Below are 25,097 nucleotides of genomic sequence, written 5' to 3' on the forward strand. Positions count from 1 at the left end.
GCACGGTGCAGGATACATGCAAAAGCATGAGTATGAATGAAATCTCTTTTATGAGCCTTGTATTATCTGTGAACATTCATATTTTCATAGAATGCTTACCGGTATACACTGTATCCTGAAGTGGGACAAAAGCCAGAAACATGCATCATGTTATGTTTATATCATTCATTTTTATTATGTAACCAGACTGGCCAGTTCAGAGATGAGTAGGCTACTTTCAGCTTGGGCGAAACTTGATGTAGCCAGCGCTATATGCCCAAGGCGGTTTAACCTCCCGCGCAGTTATATTTAGAATTAGATTCAATGTTTTTACTTCTTATTTAATTGTAAATAATGTAAACTCATACTGTACATATACTGTAGCCTTACCAAATATAGTAAAAACTGATTTGTTGGGTATACTATTGACACTTGAATTAACACACGATTTACTTGGAATAGCAATGGGAATAATGGGATATTGAATTGCAAGTGGGAACTGCTCCAGGCAGTTCTTTGTAGTGTATACTGTAATGTCAGCTGATGTCATGTGTGTAATGTATACACATCCACCAGACCTCCATGTTTTTGAAGAGGACATACAGATCATTTAACATCCCCCCCAGCAAGTGTGTCAGAGTTTCTGTGTACATTTTGACATCAGGTAAAATCAAGGAGATCAAGGCAGGAAAAAAGGTTTAAGCAAAGCTTTTACCACAAACTGTACAAGTAAAGGGTTTCCCTGTGTAGCCTCTTGTGTTTCTCACATCAGATATTGACAAGCCTTTGCTACAAAACTTTACAACTAAAGTTTGTAGTCCAAAAAGAAACATTTACATAGTACCTAAGATATATAAAGGTGCATGTGCATTATAGCAGCCGATGTGTACTGTGCATTATATATATTTAAGGACATTAGTCATGATGCTACAGTAGGACAGGACATGCTGGACCCCCTCGAAAACGAGAAGATGCATCTCAGGGATATCCTTTCTCAATAAAGGTACATATATATATATGGATTGAGGAGCAAAGAGTCAATGCGTGTCAGCCACATAATCCACATAGAAGACAGACACTGGGCCTAGGCGGCTGGCGTAGCCTTCTGGGCACCTTGGCTGGTAATCCAGTCTGGCAGTGTGCCAATCCCCACAGCCTTTTACTGCGTGTCATCCCCTCACTTTCAGCACCACGTCCCACTTAAAAGAAGCAGGGGTGTGTTGAGAGTGAGACTGCTTACTATTTCCCAACTTTGTTGACTCATGGTTAACAAAGTGATTGATGTTCTCGACTCTGATGATGGGAGTTAAGACTCCTTTGTGTGTCTTTGTTAGGTAAACTGCTAATAATAGCGGTGGGTATATAGACTAGCTTCACAGTCCCGTCTCGACGAGCAGCCCGGAAGAGAATTTCCCATTCATTTTTCTCATAGACGTTTCAGAAAGTATTTATTTAGAGACCTTTAAGCCTCGGACAAATAGTCTAGCCAGCCCATAGAGCCTCATTGTGAACCCGGACATGTTGAGTACACCAAGGTTTTATGTTAGAAATGTTGAGTATGGGTCCCCAGCATGTAGAAACTGCCGGATGCTAACTTGCATATGTTGAGCAATTTTCATAATTGGCATAATATAATAATAATGCTAAATTATTTACATTTGCAATTAAGATTTGTATTGTTATGTCTCTATGTACACATGTATACACACAAGTATGTTTTTATTGTTTAGGTTCCTCACACATTCTTGCAGAAATGATAAAAATAAGTAAAGTGAAGTGCATGTTGGTCCTAGAAAGCTCCCCAAGATGCATCATGTACCTATTAATAATATCATTATTTTTCAATATTTTTATAAAATAAATCTGATGACAAAAAAAGAGTTCATATGCTGGTGCATCTCCGGAGACGGTTTCTTTGATTGGTGGCTGATGTCCTGTATCCACTACAGCAGTCTGTGTGATTAGTCACTTCTGTGGTTCTGTGGGGCAGAATTTGCGACGGAGCACTGACGATATAGGGCTGACTGGTGTGTTTTTCCCCCGACAGAGAAATATCAGAGACAGAGGCTGCCTTACTGTCTTTACAAGAAAACTCAAACAAGTTCTTCCTGAAAGCACTGCTGGTGTTTTGACTCTTCTTGAAAAGGATCACGTAGCACTTTGGGAGGAAATGACAGGCCAGGATGCCATAGTTGGAGATGAGAATGACGACCATCTCCACGGCGGGGAGGTATATTCCTGACGTGGTGACATGGACGGGAACAAAGATCATCCAGGAGATGAGGTACAGCAGCATGCCAAAGGTAATGAACTTGGCCTCGTTGTACTTCTCGGGCAGCTTGCGACCTTTGAAGGCACAGATGAAGCACACGAGCGCCAGGACAGCTATGTAGCCCAGCATCGCCCCGAACGCCACATACGAGCCCTCGTGACACTCTGCTAGTTGCGTTTTTGGATAAATGACGACGTTGTAAAATGGGCTTTTGAGAAACAACCAGCACGCGCAGATGGCCACCTGCGCGGCCATGCAGCCGGCAACGATGACGTAAGGCTGGTAGAGCCTCCGCAGGAGATGCTGCAGCCCGGGGTTGAACTGGAAGGCCAGCAGGATCTTCAGGGACTTGACCAGGATGCAGGAGACGCACAGCGTGAAGCTGAGACCGAAGAGAACCTGCCGGGCCATGCATCGCAGGGCGTTGGGCTGACCCACGAAGAGCAAGGCACTGACGAAGCTGCCCACCAGGGAGAACAGGATGGCCTGGCAGAGGGCTCCCCCGGCAGCCTTCACCACGGGAGTGTGCCGCCGGTGCAGGAAGAGAGCCCCCATCACCATGACCAAGAGGATGCCCAGGGCGGAGAACGTCAGCAGGACCACGGCAAAGCCATCGCTCCAGCAGAAGTATTCCAAAGTCTTGGCGTTGCAACCGCTGCTCCCCAGGGTGGACCACTCTGTCTTCGGGTCACAGCTCAGACACTGGTCACTGTCTGGTTGGAGAAGGCAGGGAACAATGAGAAACAATTAGATGTGTAGGGTGTGTGTGTGTGTGTGTGTGTGTGTGTGTGTGTGTGTGTGTGTGTGTGTGTGTGTGTGTGTGTGTGTGTGTGTGTGTGTGTGTGTTTGTGTGTGCGTGTGCGTGTGCGCGCGCGCGTGTGTGTGTACTGTTCTGTCTCAACTATTATGGGAAGTCTGACTATCTGGAGAAGGCGATGTTTCATTTATCCTTAGGTGGCATAAAGGAATCATTGTGCTATCTTTATTTATTTATTTATTCCCCCCCTCATGTGCAGGCATGTGCAGCAGTCGTATTTGGTTGGACCATATAATCATGTAACCTTCTTCTGATCAGTGTTTGAATCTATTGTATTGCGCCTCTTGTGCAGATCCAAATAAAATAATATGTGTTTGTGTAGTCAGTCATGACTTGCCTGTGCGATTAGAATAGTGGTTCTCGGTGCAGTTGATGCACTCGTAGCAACATGTGTACGGCCCCTCTGCTGTTTTCTTGAACTCTCCAGGTAGACAGCTATCCGAGCATTTAGACACCACACGCTGAGGATGACACGCACACACATTCGCACTTTATTCAACGCACCATGCAAATGTTTCCTATAACAAAAAACACATGGAAGGAGCGCATCTGTTTGGCTGGAGTACAATAAGGTGCTCTTTGGTACACCTGGGTGACAGAATTAATGCAAAAAGAATGAGACCAAGGCACTCTTGTAAAAAAGTACTTTTCTACAAGAGTGCCTTAAACGTTTTCATCTTTTTTTTTACATTAATTAATTAACATCTATTCTCAAATAGTTGGTTGTGTCTGACAAGCCTGAATAATGTCCAATTTTGGGACCAGTTTAATTCATATCATTATCCCATAGTATGTCAGCGCTGTCTGAGTTCTTATTTGTGTTCCAAAATATTTCAAATTGTTTGTTAATTCTGTCAATAGAATTCTGTCTGAATCGTCTAATAAATAACTGCCAATCTCGGGTGAGAGGATCGAGTTAACTGATGTTGGTATTGTTCTGATAAAGTTCTAGCTAAATCTTCACAGGGAGTATCATATGTACTTTGCTTTGGATGATGGAACCGGGAGTCCTCGGGAGATTCTGGATTAGCTTCAAGGTTCAAGTTTCTTTATTATTTGTCTCCCGAGGAAGACATTTTAAGCATGCAAGGGTAGCCCTTATGTCCATGTTGCCGCAGTGCAGCGCCGAATACATCTTTCTTGCATCAAAGAAAAATAAAACCACGCCTTGTTCAGAAGCCAGAAAGAAAAGGAATATGGGCCATTGGTTATTTTTAACTGTGTCTCCTGTTCCACATTCCCACCTGACATTTCAAGCATTATTTTGAGTAAACAAAACCTTTTGTTTTCTTCTAAGGAGTGTGTACTACTTGTGTGATTCATTGTGAGTGTGGTTTCCCCTATCATCCCCTACCGTCTGTACGAATTACACACCATAACCTGTTATAAGCATGCTTATGCTGTTACTAATGTCTGACGAGTGAGCTTGTAGATCGTCTATTTCCAGATTGTATAGCGATGGAGCATGAATTACGTACGCATTAGCTTATCGGGTTCTATAACATTGTATTTCTTCTTTTTTTTAAGATATGTTTTGGGGCTTTTAGCCTTTATTGATACAGTAGCTTGACAGGAAACGGGGAGAGAGATGGAGGGAAGACACGCAGCAAAGGTCATCGCTCATCGGCATTTTACGGATTACCAGCCTAGGTGCCCAGACCGCTAGGCCGGCCCGGGCCAACACTGTATTTTCAATATAGGGTCTGGGTCAAATGGACCCTTACGGATTAAGTTAACACGAGGAAATTGTATCAAATGGCAGGCCATATATGGCCTAATATGCATGTCAAACGTGGGATCCTATGGTTGAGAATCACAGTGCTTTGAGTACAGAAGAGTATTTATGTCTGTGTCAAGGTTTGATGGCCTACCCTCAAGTCCATCAGTTGTCGTCTGTTGCTCTGGCTGGTGTAGGAGAAGCTGCTGGTGACTGGGTGGTACTCAGCCACAACGTTGTGCACACACACGTTCCCGCTCCCCGACCTCCACATGATGACATCGTAGCCTAGGCTAATGTCTCCGTTGACATCAAACTTGTATTTTCTTTCCTCTTGCTCAAACTGGAGGGACCTTAGAGCTTTCAGGACCTACAACAAGCATGTAGATGACTCAATTGTTTGTGCACAAAAACACACGCACGTGTGCACACACACACACACACACACATACACATACACACACACACACACACATGCACAGTGCACACGCACACACGTACGCACACACACACACACACACACACACACACACACACACACACACACACACACACACACACACGCATGCGCACAGTCGCGCACACACACTTACACAAAATGTTTTAAGCAAACATATTGTAGTACCTCTTGGGGTTTCAGTGAGCCTGGGATTTTACAGTCCTTGGAGCTGGAGGCACAGACATGAGCCACAGCTTGAGCGATGGCATTCACAGCCATCTCGACGCTGAAGACAGTGCCTGCGATGGTATTGCCTCTTAGCATCTCAAAGGCCTTGGACTTCATCCCAGGTGCTCCTCCACTGACATTCGTCTGTGCATAAAACTCCTGCAGAAAAGAGTTGTTTCCCACGTGGTCCTCGTCGTCAGACTCCAGCCTTGTCAGATAGCGATTGAGTGACGACAGGTTTCCACTCTTGAAGGTAAAACCCACAATGTGTCCTATGTCCTCCAGTGTCACGTTGTCAAATACAGAGCTCGAAGATGACCAGCTGTCACTTGCCACCCATATCCTCTTTATAGACTGTGACTTTAGGCCTGTTCTTGGCAACGCAATCAACGCTGTGTACAGGCTCGCCATGTGAGTAGGGTGGACAAATGCCACTATGACCTGCACCTTTGGGTGCTTGTGGATGGTCGTGGCAGCTCTATATATTGCAGACTGGGACTCCGGAGTGTTCAAAGAGCCAGGGAGGATCTCTTTAAAGGCCACGCAGATCCCCTTCTCTGAAGCCTGGGTGACAAAGCTGTCCAAGGCCGATCGGCCGTAGTCTCCATCTGTGGTGACCATTCCCACCCAGTTCCAGCCGCTGTCACTCAGCAGCTTGACCATGGCAGCCGTCTGATGGTCGTCATTAGGGACAGTCCTCATGAAGGCGGGAAAGCGGTTCTTGTCACTCAGAATAACAGCCGTGGAGGAATAGCTGATCTGCAGAAAGGCAGAAGATTTGACTATTTTATATATCTTAGCTGAAGTTGTGTTTTCATTAAGTAATTGTTTATTGTATTTTTGTCATATACAACAAAAGTTGTTTGTGTCAACCTTTTGTGATGTACAACAATCACATTTTTTGTGTCAGTCTTTGTCAGTCTTTTATGAACAAAAATGCACCTGTATTAGTCTAATAATAGACTGGCAAGGAAGAAAGAGAAAAGCACGAAAAACGGAGTAATCTGTGTAATCTGTATCACTCCTGGGGCATGTAACAGTTTTGCAGCATATCAGTGTTGAGTGGGGCTGGGGCCAAGGTGTGGTTTGTTAATGAGGACAGGCAAGGTGGGAGTCTGGTGCAGCAAGCCTTGTATTAGCTGGGGAGCCACAGGCCCCAAAACTCAAGGAATAGAGAATGACCTGTGATTAACCTGTGTAGTCTTTTCTATTCACTTGGTCAATAAGGCCCACAGAATGACAGGTCTTGTATTAATGATGAATAGAAAAAACACAAATAAGAATTATGTTTTGGTTGACTGGCTATATGGAATGTGTCTCGATCAGCTGTGTGAACGGAGCCTTGAAAAGGCACATCTAAGACACAGACTCATTATGGCACCTGTTAGCTTTCCCCATACAGACAACAACAAACCTCCAGTGGTGGATATAACTAGTAAAACTAAAACTACTGTATCTTAAAATTGTATATTATTAATATTAATTGTATAGTTACGAGTTACTTTCCACCTACTTGGGGGATCATGTGGAGGGTTAGTTGCCTGGCAATGGAGATGGACATTTCAGAAGAGGATGCCCCGACAACAGCTGCAACGCCGCTGAAGGACGTGTTTTGTCCTCCCTGATGCGAGAAGTCATCCACGGTCCTCAGTGCTGTGCTGACATCACGGCAGGAGTCGTGTATTCGATATCCCAGAGTGATACCAATGTCAGTTAGCTTGGGGGATCTGTTGATCGTCTCTATTGCGTTGATCATTGCCAGAGCCACAGTGAGCCGTCCCTTGTTGAACCTGCTTGAGTTGGGCCAAAGTACTGCTGTCAGTATCATATGTCAACAATGCACACAATGACACAAGATTGGAAACGTGCAGAAAATGACCACGGGCATAAAAGAAATTGGAGAGAGAGTGAGGGAGGGAGGGAGGGAGGGGGGGGGGTGGTAGGAAGGGAAGGGGTGAGGGGGGTGGGTTATCAATCATACTGGCTACAGTGAACGCACCTGACACATCTCCGAACAGCAGGTTCATACATATTACTGCCGACTTTCTCCACAGCTTCATGGATGGGAAAGAGTCCACCAATGATGACATCACCAGGAGCTGTAGCTCCTGCAGTGGCTTGTCCAGTTTCCATCTGGAAAAGCATAATGAGAAGAACAAGTGCAGAAGAACCCATACTGATCATGTCTGCTCTACTGTCTATCCTGTTAGGTTCTCTCTCTCTCTCTCTCTCTCTCTCTCTCTCTCTCTCTCTCTCTCTCTCTCTCCCAGACACACACAATTATGACAGTCTTCTCCCTGAGAATCTCTCCTTACACAGCCGTTGTGATACAGCCTCCTTTAAGCATCTTCAGTTAAAACAAGACTTCCCTGTTGCTTCCTTCTACTCAGTCACATCTAGTATTCCTCCCCTCGAGCCCGGCCCACTTTTGTTAAGTGGCAGCTGGATGATATGACTCATATTTCACTGGCAGTTGTATGTTTTCATGTGTTTTCATGTCTGCCTTTTGTTTTACACAAACATTTGGAATTGCAATTGACATGCAGGTTATCAAGTTGACTGAAAATATGCATGCGATGCTTGCTGACTCAGAATGCTCATCAGGCCTCTCTTGTGATATTGCTATTGCTACTGTATTTGATACTGGTTGATACTGACATGACATCATTAGCTACCTGGATTGTATTTTAGAGGATTATCCTTCTAGTGAAAAAATGGCACAACGGTAATCAGGAAAGTCAACCAAAGAACAAGATTTTGGGCAGGATTTCCTCGTTGGTTTTTAATTGATTTAATACTTTATTTATTAGATATAAATGTAACAGAACAAGGTACAGTCATGACATTTGAGCTAAAAGGATAACACAAAAAGTCCTGGGGACTTGTTTCCATTGTGGTCCTATGTTCAATTCATTAACATAGCACAAAATACAATATCATCAACAAATTTACAACAAAGTATACAAAGTATGTATTGTGTTTAGCTCCTACTTTGGCCCCCTGAGAGATCTTTAGGCCTGATTTGAAGAAAGCTAGCAGAACGTGCCGTAGAAAGAAAATATATGTAGGCTACCCATGTTTGTTCTATAGGAGGGTGCATTCAGTGGTACCGGATCGGTGTCGTCTCTACATTCACTTTGGTCAGTAGGAATACACTGAAGACACTATAGCACTCCATCATTTTGACTGCACGTCATGGTACTACCACAAAGGCATTAAAAACAAAGCTTCAGACCTCTCAAAACAAACTGCTCGGATTACTACTTGGCCTCATACACCTAGGACTCACCTCACCTCACCTAAACACCTTCTCATTATGCTATAGGGTGGAATGGCTCAGGCTATAGAGGTCAGGACAGAGTACCAGGGGTGGGAAACTTTGAAGATGGAGAGGGCCACTATATTCCACACTCACTCCAGAGGGCCACTATAGTTCCACACTCACTCCAGAGGGCCACTATAGTTCCACACTCACTCCAGAGGGCCACAGTTCCACACTCACTCCAGACGGCCACTATAGTTCCACACTCACTCCAGAGGGCCACAGCTCCAGAGCCTTGCATATTACTGTCGTAGCAAAAATAGCCAATCTAAGCTCCAAACTCTTGAACTTGTAGATTTTTTAGCTATATTTGAATTGGAATCCTGAAAAGTATTTTTTTTATTTAATTTCAAATGCCTTTAAATGCCTTTATAATTATAGTTTATGAACTAAATATATTGGACATAAAAAAGACAATAACATTTTAATACTAAGCTACAAATTTAGACTGCAGTAATATAAAGCCAGTTATGTTTGCATGGTCGGAATTGTAACAGCTGAAATAAATTATATACGGTATCAGTATTCCAATATTAACCGGAGGGCCACATTAAGTGAAGGTAGGGCCCCCAGTTGCCCATGTTTGGAGTACAGCTACTTGCAATGGGCCTGGTCTTCAATATACTCAAGGGATCAGGGATGCCCATGTATAATGTGAGAGACATGCACAGGTGCAACACCAGAGGGAGCTCCACCAAACTGTTATGCCACCTAAATCTGAAATGCCCAAATAACAGACATCAAAAACTGTGACTCCTTCAACACCGCACCTGTCTGCAATATGTAACTGGTCCTAGAAAGGTCTTCTAAGCTTAACACCTAATTGTTTTCAGTACATATAAGTTACAGTACATATAAGCTAGTTGCTATAGTGTAGAACTGTACTGTAGCAGCTACAGTACAGTACACTAATATACAAGACATCAGCTACAGTGTAGCTGATGTCTTGTATATTAGTGTTGTGGTCTCTAAATGGACCCTCGGCCGGTCTAGCTCTGAACAGGCTGGTAGTGTGTGTAGGCTGGGTGGTGAGTGAGGATCCAGTTGAAGTACCTCTGTTGGTACTGTTATGACCTGGCTCTTGGGCCATAACAAAGGAGGAAGACACACGGCTGTTGTGCACAAAAAAATATTTATTTACCATATAAACAAACAATACTACAGTACTAAGGTGGTGTGTGTTAATCAGTAGATCAGTATTGTAAGTGAGTGGATGTGTGGTGGGTGTAGTGTGTGTTGTTGAATGGTGCAAACAGATGCTGCTGCTCTCATGGAAGGTGAGAGTGTGGCCACACCCAGCCTCTTATAGTGCACCCTGGGAACACTGGCCAAGTGGCCAGGTGCTCCCAATGCACCCGATTGGCAACTCGGCAGGACCTGTGGGAAGCACAAGACTAGGCCTACCTAACAAACCACACAGGCCCTAGTAGACCAACTACAGGGGCTGTGACAGTACGGAGACATAGGAGAACCAATGATGAGACACAGAGGCAGATTCACAAAGTTTATTGGACAGGGAATATTTATAGTGCTGGATCATAGAAACGAGACAGTAAGATATGAAGATGCGTGGCATAGGACGGTGGCATGATGATGTGCAATGTTGACCTCGCAATGTACAGGGCTAGCCTTGCAGAGAAACATCTCGCTATCAAGCACAATGTATGCAAGCTGGACTGTAACTTATGAAGTACGGTACACTGTATCTCAAGTTCAGTACACAGACTTACTTAGGTACCGGTATGTATGCCTTTAATGGAAACAAGCATACAACACATACATTCAGATAACAGGCAGTTGGAGTACATCAACTCCCGGAACCATATGGATACATGCACGGCATTGCACGCACACGCATGACACATACATACATTACAGTGAAGCACATACACGTAATTTGGGAAGGATAATCAGTTAACGGACCCTCTAATGTAATTAGACTAATTATTTCCTGGCCCAGCCACAGACAGACAGACACACACACACACACACACACACACACACACACACACACACACACACACACACACACACACACACACACACACACACACACACACAGGTTATATAGTAATATACTTTACTCACTTTACTTTATATAGGGGCACCCGCTGGCCAAGTGGTCCAGGCGCATGCCACAATGCCACATATAGACCGAAGTCACCGAATCAGAAACGGGTCTCATACAGACAGTGCTCCTTTAAACGGGAGTCCCCCATTTGGACACCATTACAGCTTCAGGCAGCAGTAATTGTCAGACAATTGTCCTACCAAAACCAGGGTCTAATGCTGCGTTCACACGGGCAGATGCAAAGATACAAAGCATATTCACAGCATATTTGTCGCTTTAAATCTGTATGGCCTCCTGCACCTGAACTTCCTGAAGAGTACCAAAGTCCTGACGTCACTCCTACTAAACTATGCCTAAACCTATAAACTCATTCCGAACATTAACCTCAGTAAAACTATGCCTAACCCTAAACTTATTCCTAACCTTATAACCTCAGTAAAACTATGCCTAACCCTAAACGTATTCCTAACCTTATAACCTCAGTAAAACTATGCCTAACCCTAAACGTATTCCTAACCTTATAAACTCAGTAAAACTATGCCTAACGATAATGTGTTTTGGGGTGTTTGGGGGCAAGCCTTCCGGTTACCCTTTGGACTCTCACCTCATGTTCATGATATTATTTTACTGACAATTGACTGTCATACACACAGTGATCATATTTAATTGTGGTTTTGGAACATTGGAGGTCAGTCAAAGTAGTATTTTTCCATGAAGATGCTTCGTTGTCCTTTGAAGAGAGGAGAGAAGTTATAGATGAGAGCCTCGTCTTCCTCCAGAGGACTGGAGAACTTGTGATCACTCTTCATGGCTGGGGGGGGGGGGGGGGAGAGAGAGAGAGAGAGAGAGAGAGAGAGAGTGGTGGAAGTTTAAGTAGAATTAATGGGCGAGAGATCTCCTCTTCGGTTAAAGAGAGAGAGCCGGCACTCCAAAGTCCATTAATGGTACATTTATTGCATATTGTGCAGCACGGACAATCACAACACAGACGCGTTTCGGCGTAAAGCCTTCCTCAGCGTGTATAATCGATTTACGCCTGAAACGTGTTGTGATTGTCCGTGCTGCACAATATGCAATAAATGTACCATTAATGGACTTTGAAGTGCTGGCTGTCTCTCCCTTTAACAGTGATTCCGTGAGCCGTGCACCCGGTTATATAAAAATATTTGTTTTGTATTGAGAGTGCTCGTTTTTTCTCCTTCTATGATCTCCTCTTCGGTCCCTGGCACAAAACCTTCTCAGATGTACTGAAATCTAAAGCAGTGAAAAGTATTGACATTTCACATTTCACTCGAGCTGCACCACTTGCAGTAGGACTTTGTACCTCGACCACAAGTGATCCTAAATGCTTGTGAGCACATGCTGAACTTCAAGGTGCAGCACTGTATGTGAATATCATCATCTGTCTGTCATCTGGTCTGCAATAAAAAAAAACACACATACTCCTAGCCATGCCCGTCTCACCTTCTGACACAAAGAACATGGCAGAGTAGAAGGAGATAGTCATGGCAGTGACAGAGTGAATCATGCCAGGCTTGTCAATCCACTCAAAGGGTGCTTTCTCCGGATGCCACTGCACTCCGTAGAACGGATACCTGTAGGCTAAAAGAGGAGACAAAATAAAAGTAAAATATAATGACCATACAAGTAACAGTAGGCTGCATGGGAGACAGGATAACATACCTAAGATTAATAACTTTAATAATAAACTATGGCTCTCCCCAGGCAGCAGGTTGGCAGAGGGAGAGTAGCGCCCAGGATTACAGTTTTAGGCAAATGGCGGTTGTGGGCCACTCAATCTCAAGGTTCAACTTCATTGTCAGCAATACCAATTACGAATAAAAGCATGTGAAATTCATTATGCGTTAAAACCCCACACAAGAGCTACAGTCTAGTGTCAAGTAATCTATGTAAAAAAAAAACTACCGAAAGTGAGTAACGTTTGCCTGTCATACACTACTGTGCCTAATGTGATCACTAAGACTGCAAACAGCTGCTCCACGGCGCCATCATGCCATCAAATAAAGCTGCTACACTCACCCCCCTTTTGACCTCCTCCCATCGGGACATGACACCAAAGGTTGTGAGCCACTCTGCTACATACCTTCCATGGTAGAGATGAAGACTGTGTTGCCATCAGTGTTGGTGGTCAAAACCTTAAAGAACGTCTTGATCTTGACGTTATCGTTGTATTCCTGTTGGATCACAGTCATTTCATTGTTTACCAGTGATGGAAATAGTTCCTAGAAGCTTTGTCTTTGGTCGAAAAAGAAACCTGGTCGAAATGACTAACCAATCAGGAAGTAGACAGGCAAATCAACCAATAACAAAGCTTCTATAGGAAAATCTTTGAATGCATGTTGCGGCCCCTAGATGTGTCACAGAGACTCATTGCTGGCTGTCTGAATATTTTTTTTTTTTTAAAGGTAATTCATTTTGACATTATTGCTTATAGCAGCTTTAAGAATAGTGAGTTTGTTTCTTCTGCAAACCCTTTCTGTTCTGCAACATTCTTTCTTAAGTGAACGCATCTGCTCGTTGATCCAGGGTGTTAGTGTATGTTTTGAAATAATTATCTAAATCTACAAAGTAACAAAAAATTGTAATGTCTTAATTGACTTGAATACACAGGACCTCATTGGAAATAAGCCCTGGGCTTTTGGGGTTAGAATGAATTAATCAATCAATCAATCAATCAATCAATCAAGTACCTGCATTGAGACACTAAATTTGTGGAAGTGGGGGGCGATGTTCTCCTCAGCCAGAGACTGCATCAGATGTCTGGGAAACCCTTTGAACAAACGGCTGGACTTGCCCTCTGGAAGACATGCGCACGCACACACACACACACACACACACACACACACACACACACACACACACACACACACACACACACACACACACACACACACACACACACACACACACACACACACACACACACACACACACACACACACACACACACAGTTTCAGAGAAGTTACCAGTAAGACGCCCTGAGGACGAGAAGTGACCTCGTCCTTGTGTGCACGCATCCGCCTGGGTGACGGCGTGAGACTGCTGGACGATGGCTGGCGCTTTGGCATCGGGGACAGATGAACATATGGAATGAATTCTGTACTGGCCATATATGGAGTGTGTCTTGAGTTACAGGGTTTGATGAGGTCAGATCAACATATGGAATGTCAAAACAGTTCATCTCCATATATGGAGATCTAAGAGTGGCAGCGGGGGCAGTATCTTGAGTGTGTACAGGGTTTGATGAGGTCAGATCAACATAATTATGGAATGTCAGAACAGGTCAGCTCCATATATGGAAATCTAAGGGTGGCAGCGGGGGCAGTGTTTTGAGTGTGTACAGGGTTTGATGAGGTCAGATCAACATAATTATGGAATGTCAGAACAGGTCAGCTCCATATATGGAAATCTAAGGGTGGCAGCGGGGGCAGTGTTTTGAGTGTACAGGGTTTGATGAGGGCCCAGGTAAGGCCGGGCCATAATTCTCGGGCCTGTTGAGAACTGTAGTTGACGCCGGCTGCCAGTCGCGCTGCACTAATAATTTTGAGGCCGGCCTGTCTGCAGTTTGAATGCACAGGTATCAGTCAAAAGGAAGACATCGAAGAGGAAGAGGAAGAAATCTATTTAGGACCGGGTGCGGTCTGATTTGACTAACCACCGAAAAGGTGAGTATCTTATCACCTAAAACTGGAGTATGCGTGGGCGGCGGGCCTTTAGGGCTTGGGAAACGCTGGCTAATTGTATGATCCTTATTACCTTCTGTGAATGTGAGAGGCAGAGCCACAGCCATGGTATCTGTCAGGACGCGGGTGTTCTGGTCCGTTAGGAGGACAAAGAGCAGCTGGTGACCCAGACAGACCCCCCAGATGGGGAAGTAATCCCCTGCATCGTTGGCCTGAGGACCACACAGGGGAAAGGGTGGCACATCGTTTCTCAATTCATTAGTTTTAGTTATTTATATGGCTTCATTCATGAACACACTTCTTAACTGCATCGAATAATATAAGTAAAAACCATCAAGTCAAGTCAATTTTATTCATTATTTATATAGCACCAAATCACAACGATTCTTTTCACATGACACTTTGCATGTGGAACGGGTGGAGACCATAATTTGAGACCCAACCATTCACCCAAGAACAAGTGCTTGTTCACAGCAGCAATAAGGGAAAATAGGATTTACACATGCACAGCAACAGCATGGAACCATCATTACCTTCAGAGCCAGTGCAAAGAAGATCCTTGCTGCTCGGGCGTGCTCTGACGTCTGAAGGTCAACTCCTCCTCCTGGCAGCATCAAACTGATGAAGAAGAGGGAGGTGAAACAACACTAAACCACTTGTGCATTTAGGAACAGAGACTCATAACAGACAGTGTGCTATAGGCCTATTGCTTTATTACACGGCTTGGTTGAATGCTTGATTCTGATGGGTCAATCGCTGAAATTCAGCATTGTGTTATTTCTGTATAATATGACCGCTCCGCTCTATACTGTACCTCTATCTAATCAAAGCCTCAGAGCACTTGCTGCTCTCCTTCACTTTTATTCTTTGTCCAACATGACAAATGACAGCCATACAAACACACAATGTCATTTACGACTAAATGTTGCTCAAGAATGTTTTTGAAAACATTTGAAGCGAGAAATAGACAATGACAGACATAACTGACAATGTATTGTATTTGATCAACGCTTCCTTGTTTTCCGAGGTGGTGCGGTAGCTTCCAGCCTTCCACAAAAAGAGAAGAAGACATTGGAGCATGCTCATACAACTAATGCTGCGACGTAAACAATAACAGACGGAGAATGCCGTTCTCCATGTTCACTTGTTGCTGATGGCGGTCGTATACAGTAGGCGTCGCTCACACATGAAAGACACCCTGTCTTCTCGTGTCTCCTGTGTCCTCTGTGTGTCGCACGGCTCGCAATTCATCTTCAATGGGAGTCACGTGGTTTGAACGAGAAGACATTGTGTGACTGAGGCCATAGGAGCACCACTGTAAAAGCCCTATGGTGCTCAGTAGCTTCTACAGCACAAACATTTTATATACACATTATTAAAAAGAAATAGGATAAATGTGCTAAAATTCATTATGCTTTTTATCATAAGAATTTAAAAGTGAGCTCACCCATTTATGGAATGAAATAACTTTGCATACTCCTCTTCTGTGCTGTTGATTCTGCTTAAACAAAGAGAGAAAGAAAAGCTTTGTACGAGAACCGGGATGACTGGATGGAGGCCTCGTCTGAGTCTGAGGACGACCTAGAGAGAGTCTTGACTGTCACAATATGTAGCATAATGTAACTATACCCTCTCTCTCACACACATTTTAACCATTTATTTATGTCCACACAAAGGATATGCATACAAGGACACAAATATTATAGGTGCATTGGAGTTACATCTGCAAAATCATGGCACGTGACGTGATACAATAGGCTTGTCACTCAGTACTCTATGGGTATAAGTAACAGCGTCTCCGCCATATATGACGGCTGCCAATTATAGCAGAGACACCACGCCTTTCTGCCTCCTTTTTGGGCATCCCAATTTGTTGGAACCCTCTAACAACCAGTCTGTGCGTATGCCCTATATAGGCTGCCAAATATAAAGACAAAACACACACACACAACCCACTTTGAAAACGCGCGTGGTAAGTAAGGACAGTCGCTCTCCTGGCTTCGGTGTGTGTCAGAATGGACAGACCTAACGGTACGTTCAGAGACGGGCAGATGAAACTCATCACAGCATAATTTGCAGCTTCATGCATCATAGCTGCTTCGTAGCTTCACATCGCTGGCTTCCAATCCATTGACAATGAATGGTAGACTGCATCGTTTCATCTGTTCGTGTGAACGCAACATAAATTATATTGTGCTGCTGGGCTGATGTTATGGTCTAACCCACTCCAGGGTTAGACCATACCCTGGAGTGGGTATGGTCTATAACTATTATCCAGTATATCTGTCACTTAATCCAGAGTGATTTAACAACACATGGTAAAACATCAAATACATAGAAAATAGGATCATACGCAAGCTAAGAACCTAACATCCATCGAACAGTAGAATATCTGTACAATGAGACTAAGAGTATATACACTATAGAGTGCTATGTCTACATAATATGCTATCTAAATTACATAAATTCAACCTTTGCATATGCCTGTAAGGTCGTCAAGGTTAGTGCAAGTGCTGAGGAAAGTGCCAGGGGTAGAGTAGGTTCCCAGTTCAATCCCGGGCTCCCCCAGAGAGTTAGTGTCGAAGTGTCCTCGAGCAATTAAGACGCTAAACCCCGAATTGCTCCCAATGTACAGGTTGGTGCCTTGCATTGGTTTCCTCCGCCATCGGTGTATGAATGTGTGTGTGCATGGGTGAATGTAATGCACAATTTATTTAAATACCTTGGACAAAGGCCCTATATAAAGTGAGTTCTGATTGCAATATTTTTGGAGCCAGAAGGGAGAGTGTTGTCCCGGCTGTTTTAGTGAAGGTTCTTCCAGCCTCCCTGTGTTGGCTGATCTGAGCATGCAGGAGGGTTGTAGGGTTTGATCAAACTTTGAAGATATGGGGGTGCCGGCCCATACCTTTGGTTTCTTTGTAGGCCAGCATCAGTGTTTTGTACTGTGCGGGCAGCAACCGGGAGCCAATGGAAGGAGCGGAGATGGGGGGGATTTTGGCTGGTTGAAGACCAAGCGTGCTACGGCATTCTGGATCAATTGGAGAGGCTTGATCTATGGGCAGTCCCCAAGTGCACATGCCGGTAGGCCAGTAAGGAGAGATTTGATATGACTGATGTCTGGATAAGGAGCTGGGCTGACTCCTGGGTGAGGAAGGGTTTCATTCTTTGAGTGTTATAGAGGCGTTTCTTTTATCCACGATTTATGTCTGCTGGGTCTGTATGTCAACTATACTGTATCTAACAATGTTCTGCCGTCTATGCACTTTGTGACTGGCTGTTCTCCTATTGTTTATGTCCTTTGTACAAGGCATCCTTGCGCTTCTGTTATGTGTAAATGTGTGTGTGTGTGTGTGTGTGTGTGTGTGTGTGTGTGTGTGTGTGTGTGTGTGCGCGCGTGCGTGCGCGTGTACCTGACGGGCACCACTCTGGCACCAGCAGACTCCAGGAACTTGACGACAGAACCAGCGATCCAGCTGGTGCCCCGCTGGGTAGGGTCATCCGGATGGTTCTCCTGAGCCAGTATACCTTTAGATAGAACACACAGAGGAGAGGAGGGATTAGAATCACGGACGGACGGACGGACGGACGGACGGACAGACACGGACATACTGCGGTAGGCCCAACCTAAGAGACAAAACCCCCGGAAGGCGGCCGGACCGGATGCTGTCTCACCCTCCATCCTGAAGTTCTGTGCTGACCAGTTGTCCCCTGTGTTCAGTAACATCTTCAACTCCTCACTGGAGCGCTGTCAGGTACCAGCCTGCTTCAAAGCTTCCACCATCATCCCTGTCCCCAAAAAACCCAGGATCACAGGCCTTAATGACTACAGACCCGTCGCCCTGACCTCTGTAGTCATGAAGGTCTTTGAACGCCTCGTCCTTGCCCACCTGAAGGACATCACAGACCCTCTCCTAGACCCTATGCAGTTTGCTTATAGAGCCAACCGGTCCGTGGACGACGCGGTCAACATGGCTCTACACTACGTCCTGGAACATCTGGACACTGCGGGGACCTATGCCAGGATTCTGTTTGTGGACTTCAGCTCGGCGTTCAACACCATCTTGCCTCCCATACTGGAGCGCGGCCTCTCTGCGCTGCAGGTGCCTGACTACACCTGCAGGTGGATCACAGACTTCCTGTCCAACAGGACTCAGCGGGTGAAGATCGGGAAGTCCATCTCCGAGCTGAGGACCATCAGCACCGGCTCCCCCCAGGGCTGCGTCCTGTCTCCCCTTCTGTTTTCCCTCTACACCAACTGCTGCTCCTCCAGCCACCAGTCGGTCAAACTCCTGAAGTTTGCAGACGACACCACCCTGGTGGGGCTCATCTCCAGGGAGGACGAGTCTGCCTACAGGAGCGAGATCGACCTGCTGCTGACCTGGTGCACCCAGAACAACCTTGAGTTAAATGCTCTGAAAACGGTGGAGCTGATTGTGGACTTCAGGAGGACTCTGGCCCCTCCCCCCCCCATCATATTGGGAGGCACTCCAGTCGTCACAGTGGAGTCATGCCGCTTCCTCGGGGTGACAGTCTCCCGGGACCTGAAGTGGGGACCCAACATCGATACCCTCACAAAAAAGGCCCAGAAGAGACTGTTCTTCCTGAGACAGCTGAGGAAATTCCACCTCCCAAGGACCTTGCTGGTTAATTTCTACACTGCCATCATCGAGTCCATCATCACCCTCGCCATCACTGTTTGGTTCCCCGCTGCAGTGGCCAAGGACAAGGCCAAGCTGCAGCGGGTCATACGATCAGCAGAGAAGGTGATTGGATGCCCTTTGCCCCCCCTTGAGGCCCTGTTTAGGAGTAGGGCTTTGAGGAGGGCCGGGAAGATCATGGCTGACCCTGCACACCCAGGCCACAGTCTTTTTGCCCCGCTTCCCTCAGGTAGGAGGTTGCGGTCCCTAAAGACTACGAAGGCCCGACACTCAAACAGTTTTTTCCCCAAGGCTATCCGGCTCCTCAACGCTGCTGGTGTCCCCCCCCTTATCCCCTGACCCCCCCCCCCCCCCCCTTTTACCCTCCACCCCCACTCAGAGTGGTACGAAATGGACTGGTCACTTGAACACTTGAACACTTGATCTCTCTGCACTTTATTTTTATTCACTATGTTGTGTTTTGCACTGCCTTGTCCTGTTTGCACTTGAATGTTGAATGTTGAAACTGCACTCTGCTGCCCACCAAAGCAAATTCCTAACATGTTTACATGTAATGGCAAATAAAGTCTTCTGATAAAGTCTTCTGATTCTTGCCTATATGTTCCCTAGAAAATCCACCTCGTAACCAAGAGAGAACGAGCCCTCTGTTCGAGTGCCAAAAATCTGGAATTCCCTTCCAAGAGTATTCGACAAGCAGATATCGTATTTGTTCAGAAAAGCCTGTTGATTTTTTTTTATCAATTTTGTCCGTTAAAGACGTCTAAGTTGTTGATTTTCTATGTTACATAATGAATACATGAAGTTATTATAATATCGTTGGTGTCAAGTGGAAAGTGCTCCATGTTTCACCTTGTTGTTTTTTCTAAATGAATTACCTACTTCATTGTATGACATTGTTAAGCAAAATAAGTCAAAATAGTAGATGTACAAGCTCACAATAACAAACTGAAATGAATAAATACTTAAACATAGCATTTTCACACACACACACACACACACACACACACACACACACACACACACACACACACACACACACACACACACGCTGACGTTAACACACGGCCCTGACGACGACAACCACAACAAAAACTATAACAACATCACTTGTGAAACGTACCAATGATGGGCCGGCAGGTCCCTCTAGTTCCCCCTGTAGTAGGCCTTGGGGGCCCCTCCGTTACGGGGCCAGGAATATCCAAGGAGGCCAGAGACCCCAACATAATCCCTGCGTATGAAAACTAACTAAACTAAATGAGCACAGCAGCAGAACAGTCTTGCAAGAGAAACAAGCAACCAAGTCCAAAAGAAGTTTCACCAAGACAGGTCTCTGTCCTCGAAAACCTGTCGTCAAAACCTGTCTATTCTGCATTCTGCATGGACAGTATAATTTTATTATGCAGTTCCACGAGTTGAGGTTATACGGGGTTTACGGAATTCCTGTCTTTCCTGTTCTCTCTTAATGGTACCAACATCAAATACAGCATAGAATTGTGGACAAAATCTTACATTTTGGTTCTACAATTTACAATTTAGGCATTTAGCAGACGCTCTTGATCCAGAGCGACTTACATTTAAGCAAAAACAAAAGCATTCAGTTATCATGAATCATGTATAAACTAAGAACATAACAGTGCAGTATCTATGTCAACTATACATACTATACTATATTATATATTTATACAATATACATGTGTACTATAAAGTGCTATGACTACATAAAATGCAATTCTAGTGCTGTCTACGTAACAAGCTATAAGTCTGTCTAAAATACTATCTAAGTCTACATAAAGTGCTATCTAAGGGGCTAGGCTAGGCTAGGGCAAGTGCTATATGGGCCATGGTGCCATGGAGTCTGAAGAGGTGGGTTTTCAGACTACGGCGGAATATTGGGAGTGAGGCTGCAGTTCTGACTGAGATGGGAAGTGCATTCCATAGTTTTGGAGCCAGAAGGGAGAAGAGTTTGGGACGTGTGGAGCGTTGTCCCGGCATTTTTAGTGACGGTACCTTCACTAGCAGCCCAGCTCATCTCTCACTTTGAAACACTGCAAACCATCTCACTGGCCGGTTTAAACACGTGTAACTTGGACATAAAACTTGTACATAAAAAAGACAATATCATTTTAATAATACTCATTAAGCTACTAATTTAGACTGAAGTAATCAAAGCGGGTCATGTTTGCAAATCAATAATACATCAGTATTGTGATATTAACCTGAGGGCTACATTTGAAGGTGGGGGCCGCATGTGGCCCCCAACAGGCCCGCCGGTTGCCCATGTATGATTATAGTATTTGACCAACAGGTTCTGTGAGCAATGCTTCTGACACATTTAGGAGCTCATGTTAACGTCATTCCAGCAGAGCCCCTAGGTCCTAGGACATACTTGGGCATAACATGTGGCCCCCACCTTCACTTAATGTGGCCCGCAGGTTATATCACAATAGGCTACTGATATATTATTTAATTTCAGCTGTTACAATTCCAAACATGCAAACAAGACCTGCTTTAGAGTGCGTGCGTGCGTGAGAGAGAAAGAGTGCGTGCGTGCGTGTTCCAATTAATGTTCATGGTCAAAATACACAATTATATGAGTAATTGCACATGACAAAATGATCCTGACGGTTCGGTACCTTGCTGGTGGCTGCAATTAGGATTCTGACGTTCCTGACGATCCCGAGGAGAAACCAGTCATACTACGCCAGAGGCTCTGCACAGATAAACACAGTTCAAAGGGTTCATATTTTACTAAAATGCTTCCTAGCTATCCATACATTGTGTGTAGTCTGACTCTGAAATGACAACATTAAATTTTACATGGGTGTAGGGTGTCGACAGAAAGATGAATACACTTTAGAGACAAGTCAACCAGTCTGTTTCTTCATGTTAACAAACTCCAGGAGTGTAAACAAACCATCACCCTGAAAAGAGGGTCTCGGGCGACACCCACGTAGGTGACAAAAGCTGAACACACATGCAGGAAGCCAGGAACACACTGAGAATTATGGAATTCCAGATTCCACACACGCCACCAAAATGTGGAACGCCTTACCAACTATACAGGTCTGTATAGTTCTTGACATCTGAGGGGTCAAGAGTTGGTTTCAAAATGTACTTGAGTAAAAGTACGAAAGCATTGGCATCAAAATGTACTTAAAGTACCAAAAGTAGAAAGTACTCACTATGCAGAATGTCCCCTTTCAAGTTTTCAAATGTATTATAAATATTTTGAAAATAGCAGATCTACAAGCTCGCATGACACGACAGACAGACATTGCTGCATGTTGGAGTGGTTATGCACCACTCAAAAAGTGGGTGAAATTCGTTTTTGTGCATACGGTAGGCTATGTCCCATCGTGTTATTTTTCCAAGAAAATAAAGAAAGGGAAGAAGAGAGAGAGGCAGGAAAGAAAGTTTGAGCGCTTTTACCACAAGTATTAAAAGTGTTTCAGATATTTAGAAGCTTGTTTTTTGCAGAGTTCAATGCAGAGTTGGGCAGACTCCTGGATCCTCCAGATATACAGTTGATGATGATGAGTTGATGATTGAGTTATCACTGCAGGCTGTCCACGATCACTCCCTTCTTGGAAGGAACAGGAGCCACCAGGTGTTTATCATGGAAATCATGAAATGGAAGGATCCTGCAAGGGGTACAGAACAGGTATAGGACTTTCCAGGAAATAATTATAAACTAAGTGTCTGTTGAGCTTGAGGTGGTCAGAAGAGATGTGTCACACTCAGTCACAGTTATCGTTGTGAAAAAAACCCCCATATCTTTTTACATTTACATTAGATTAAACAATCGAGCAAAAGACAGATTGTTTCATTTGTTCTGAATTATTTAAACCCTTGTGCCCATTGATTAGATTGGTAAAATGTTTGGTGGGATGTGGTAGAATAGTTCAGAGCTACACATACGTACAGCCAGCTTCCTCCTGTTTCTGAATATTTTGTAGTTTGTCAAGTAAGTGCCTTACAAAAGAAAGCAAAGCACTGGACATACTGTAAATCCAATGGGTCCGGGTCCGGGTCCCACAAAACAAAAATGTTGAACATGGCATCAAAGCTGCAATTTGACTCTAGTATATAATTCAAACAAAGTATTTCTCTGATTGATTAATTAATTAAATAATGTATTAACAATTTGCACAAAAAAGCACAGTCAGAAAGTAAAGTTTAATACAAATACAATGCTAAAATGATTCAACCCAACAAAGCACAAGTAGACACTGTGAAGTGAATGCAGGTTATTGTTAGACACTCCCTAAACAGGCTTCACGCGGCTCTTTAAAGTCCTCCGGTAGCTCCGCCCCCTTCCCCCAGCTGTAAACCATAGAGTTGTAAACAAACAAGAGAGCGGTCTCCAGAGTGCAATTGCTGCGTTATGTTTGGAAGTAAAAGACTCCGTGAAAAACTTTTAATAAAAGTAAGTAAGTAAGTAAAGTTCCACCTCATGGAAGGAAAGTTGAGTGCAAGCAGTTTTCAGTTCAGTGTTGTCATGCAGGGACACTGCAGGGAAAACGGCGTTTGTTTCCTAACTTGACCAGTAATTACTGTTTATTTCTTCAGGTGAGTTTAATAATATCTCAAATAATAATAATAATATCTCAAACTTATATAGCGCTTTTCTGAGTACCCAAAGACGCTTTACATGGGGGGGCTTTACAGAGGTAACAACAAATTAAAAACAACTTTAATAGAAAAAGGAAAAATAACACTAAAAGCTAAAGAACCATTAAAAGACAGTGAAAAGGGTTAGCTAGGGAAGGCAATTTAGTTGAGTCGAGTTGTGTGTGTGTGTGTGTGTGTGTGCATGTGTCGTGTGTGTGTACGCGTGCGTGTGTGTACGCACGCATCCGTGTTTTCGTGCGTGTGTGTGAAAAACAGCGCCCACTTTTTGTAGTCAACAGTCTGTCTCGAGAGAGAGGTGTGTGTGTGTGCGCGCGCGCGCGTGCATGCTCAAATGAACAGACAAAACAAATGAAATCAATATTTCACTGTCCTTGAACTGTACCCATTCTGCAAACGGTTAATAACAATTTCAATCAATCAATATATATACACAGTAATATATTATATAATAATATCTAGTACTCTACTCAATCTTTTGTAAGTACAGTTCTAAACTTTTGTAAGTACAGTTCTAACATATGGCAGTAATTATTACACAATTTACTCTTAACAAAAACATAAAATGTAAAAATGCTATTACCGGTATTCAAAATATTTTATGAGAAATATAAACTGTGCTCACATCCCCCCGCACAATGTAGAGTAAGAGTGTCCGTGTATTATTTATTATTATTTGATGTATAAGCAATTTAACTATGCAAAATATAACTAACTTGTACCGATGCCGCATGAATCATGATCAGTGATCTGTCTGTCTGTCTGTCTGTCTGTCTGTCTGTCTGTCTGTCTGTCTGTCTGTCTGTCTGTCTGTCTGTCTGTCTGTCTGTCTGTCTGTGCTACAGTGGAATACTGTGCTACCTGGTGTAGAAGCCCACATGCCCAAAACCATCGGAAGCCGATCCCGTTGATGTTGGACCTGAGACGTGGGCGTCTGATGATGATACATGAAAGAAGGAGAAGGTATAAGAGCCAAGGTGATGACCCTAGGCGGCAACAGCGAGGAGTTTGACATCTTGAGAGTGATGGTTCACTGTGGTGTGGAATCGGGATGGCCAGCGTGTGAACCCCCCAACCCCCCACCATATCAAACTCTGCTTCTTCTTAGTCCTGTAGAGACCGTTCTCTGTATATACTGTACACAGCTGTGAATGCACTCAATGCAGGACCCTGAAACCCGCTCTACACAAGTCCCTGGTCCCTGTGCTACTGTACATAAGAATGCTCTGTGCAGTACAACATATCAATGAACATGCAATA

At 44.3% G+C, this 25,097-nt stretch overlaps 2 protein-coding genes across 2 annotated transcripts; both read right to left on the reverse strand.

Moving 5' to 3' along the window:
- Positions 1–1,861: 1,861 nt before the first annotated feature.
- gprc6a (G protein-coupled receptor, class C, group 6, member A) lies at positions 1,862–7,585 on the reverse strand (the record flags this gene model as incomplete). Its single annotated transcript, XM_080767347.1, has 6 exons — positions 1,862–2,960; positions 3,402–3,529; positions 4,940–5,155; positions 5,411–6,211; positions 6,966–7,242; positions 7,452–7,585. The coding sequence occupies 6 exons, from the start codon at positions 7,583–7,585 to the stop codon at positions 1,862–1,864; spliced, it is 2,655 nt and encodes an 884-aa protein (XP_080623473.1).
- Positions 7,586–11,534: 3,949 nt separating this feature from the next.
- On the reverse strand, positions 11,535–18,274 carry LOC308318000 (gamma-glutamyl hydrolase-like; the record flags this gene model as incomplete). The annotated part of the gene is made up of 9 exons (XM_080767348.1): positions 11,535–11,575; positions 12,310–12,447; positions 12,950–13,040; positions 13,557–13,663; positions 13,834–13,926; positions 14,624–14,762; positions 15,084–15,168; positions 17,961–18,075; positions 18,223–18,274. The coding sequence occupies 9 exons, from the start codon at positions 18,272–18,274 to the stop codon at positions 11,535–11,537; spliced, it is 861 nt and encodes a 286-aa protein (XP_080623474.1).
- Positions 18,275–25,097: the final 6,823 nt, after the last annotated feature.

The sequence above is a fragment of the Protomyctophum bolini genome (genome assembly GCF_963924005.1).
Source record: "Protomyctophum bolini genome assembly, chromosome: 7".
In the NCBI taxonomy this organism is placed as follows: domain Eukaryota; kingdom Metazoa; phylum Chordata; class Actinopteri; order Myctophiformes; family Myctophidae; genus Protomyctophum; species Protomyctophum bolini.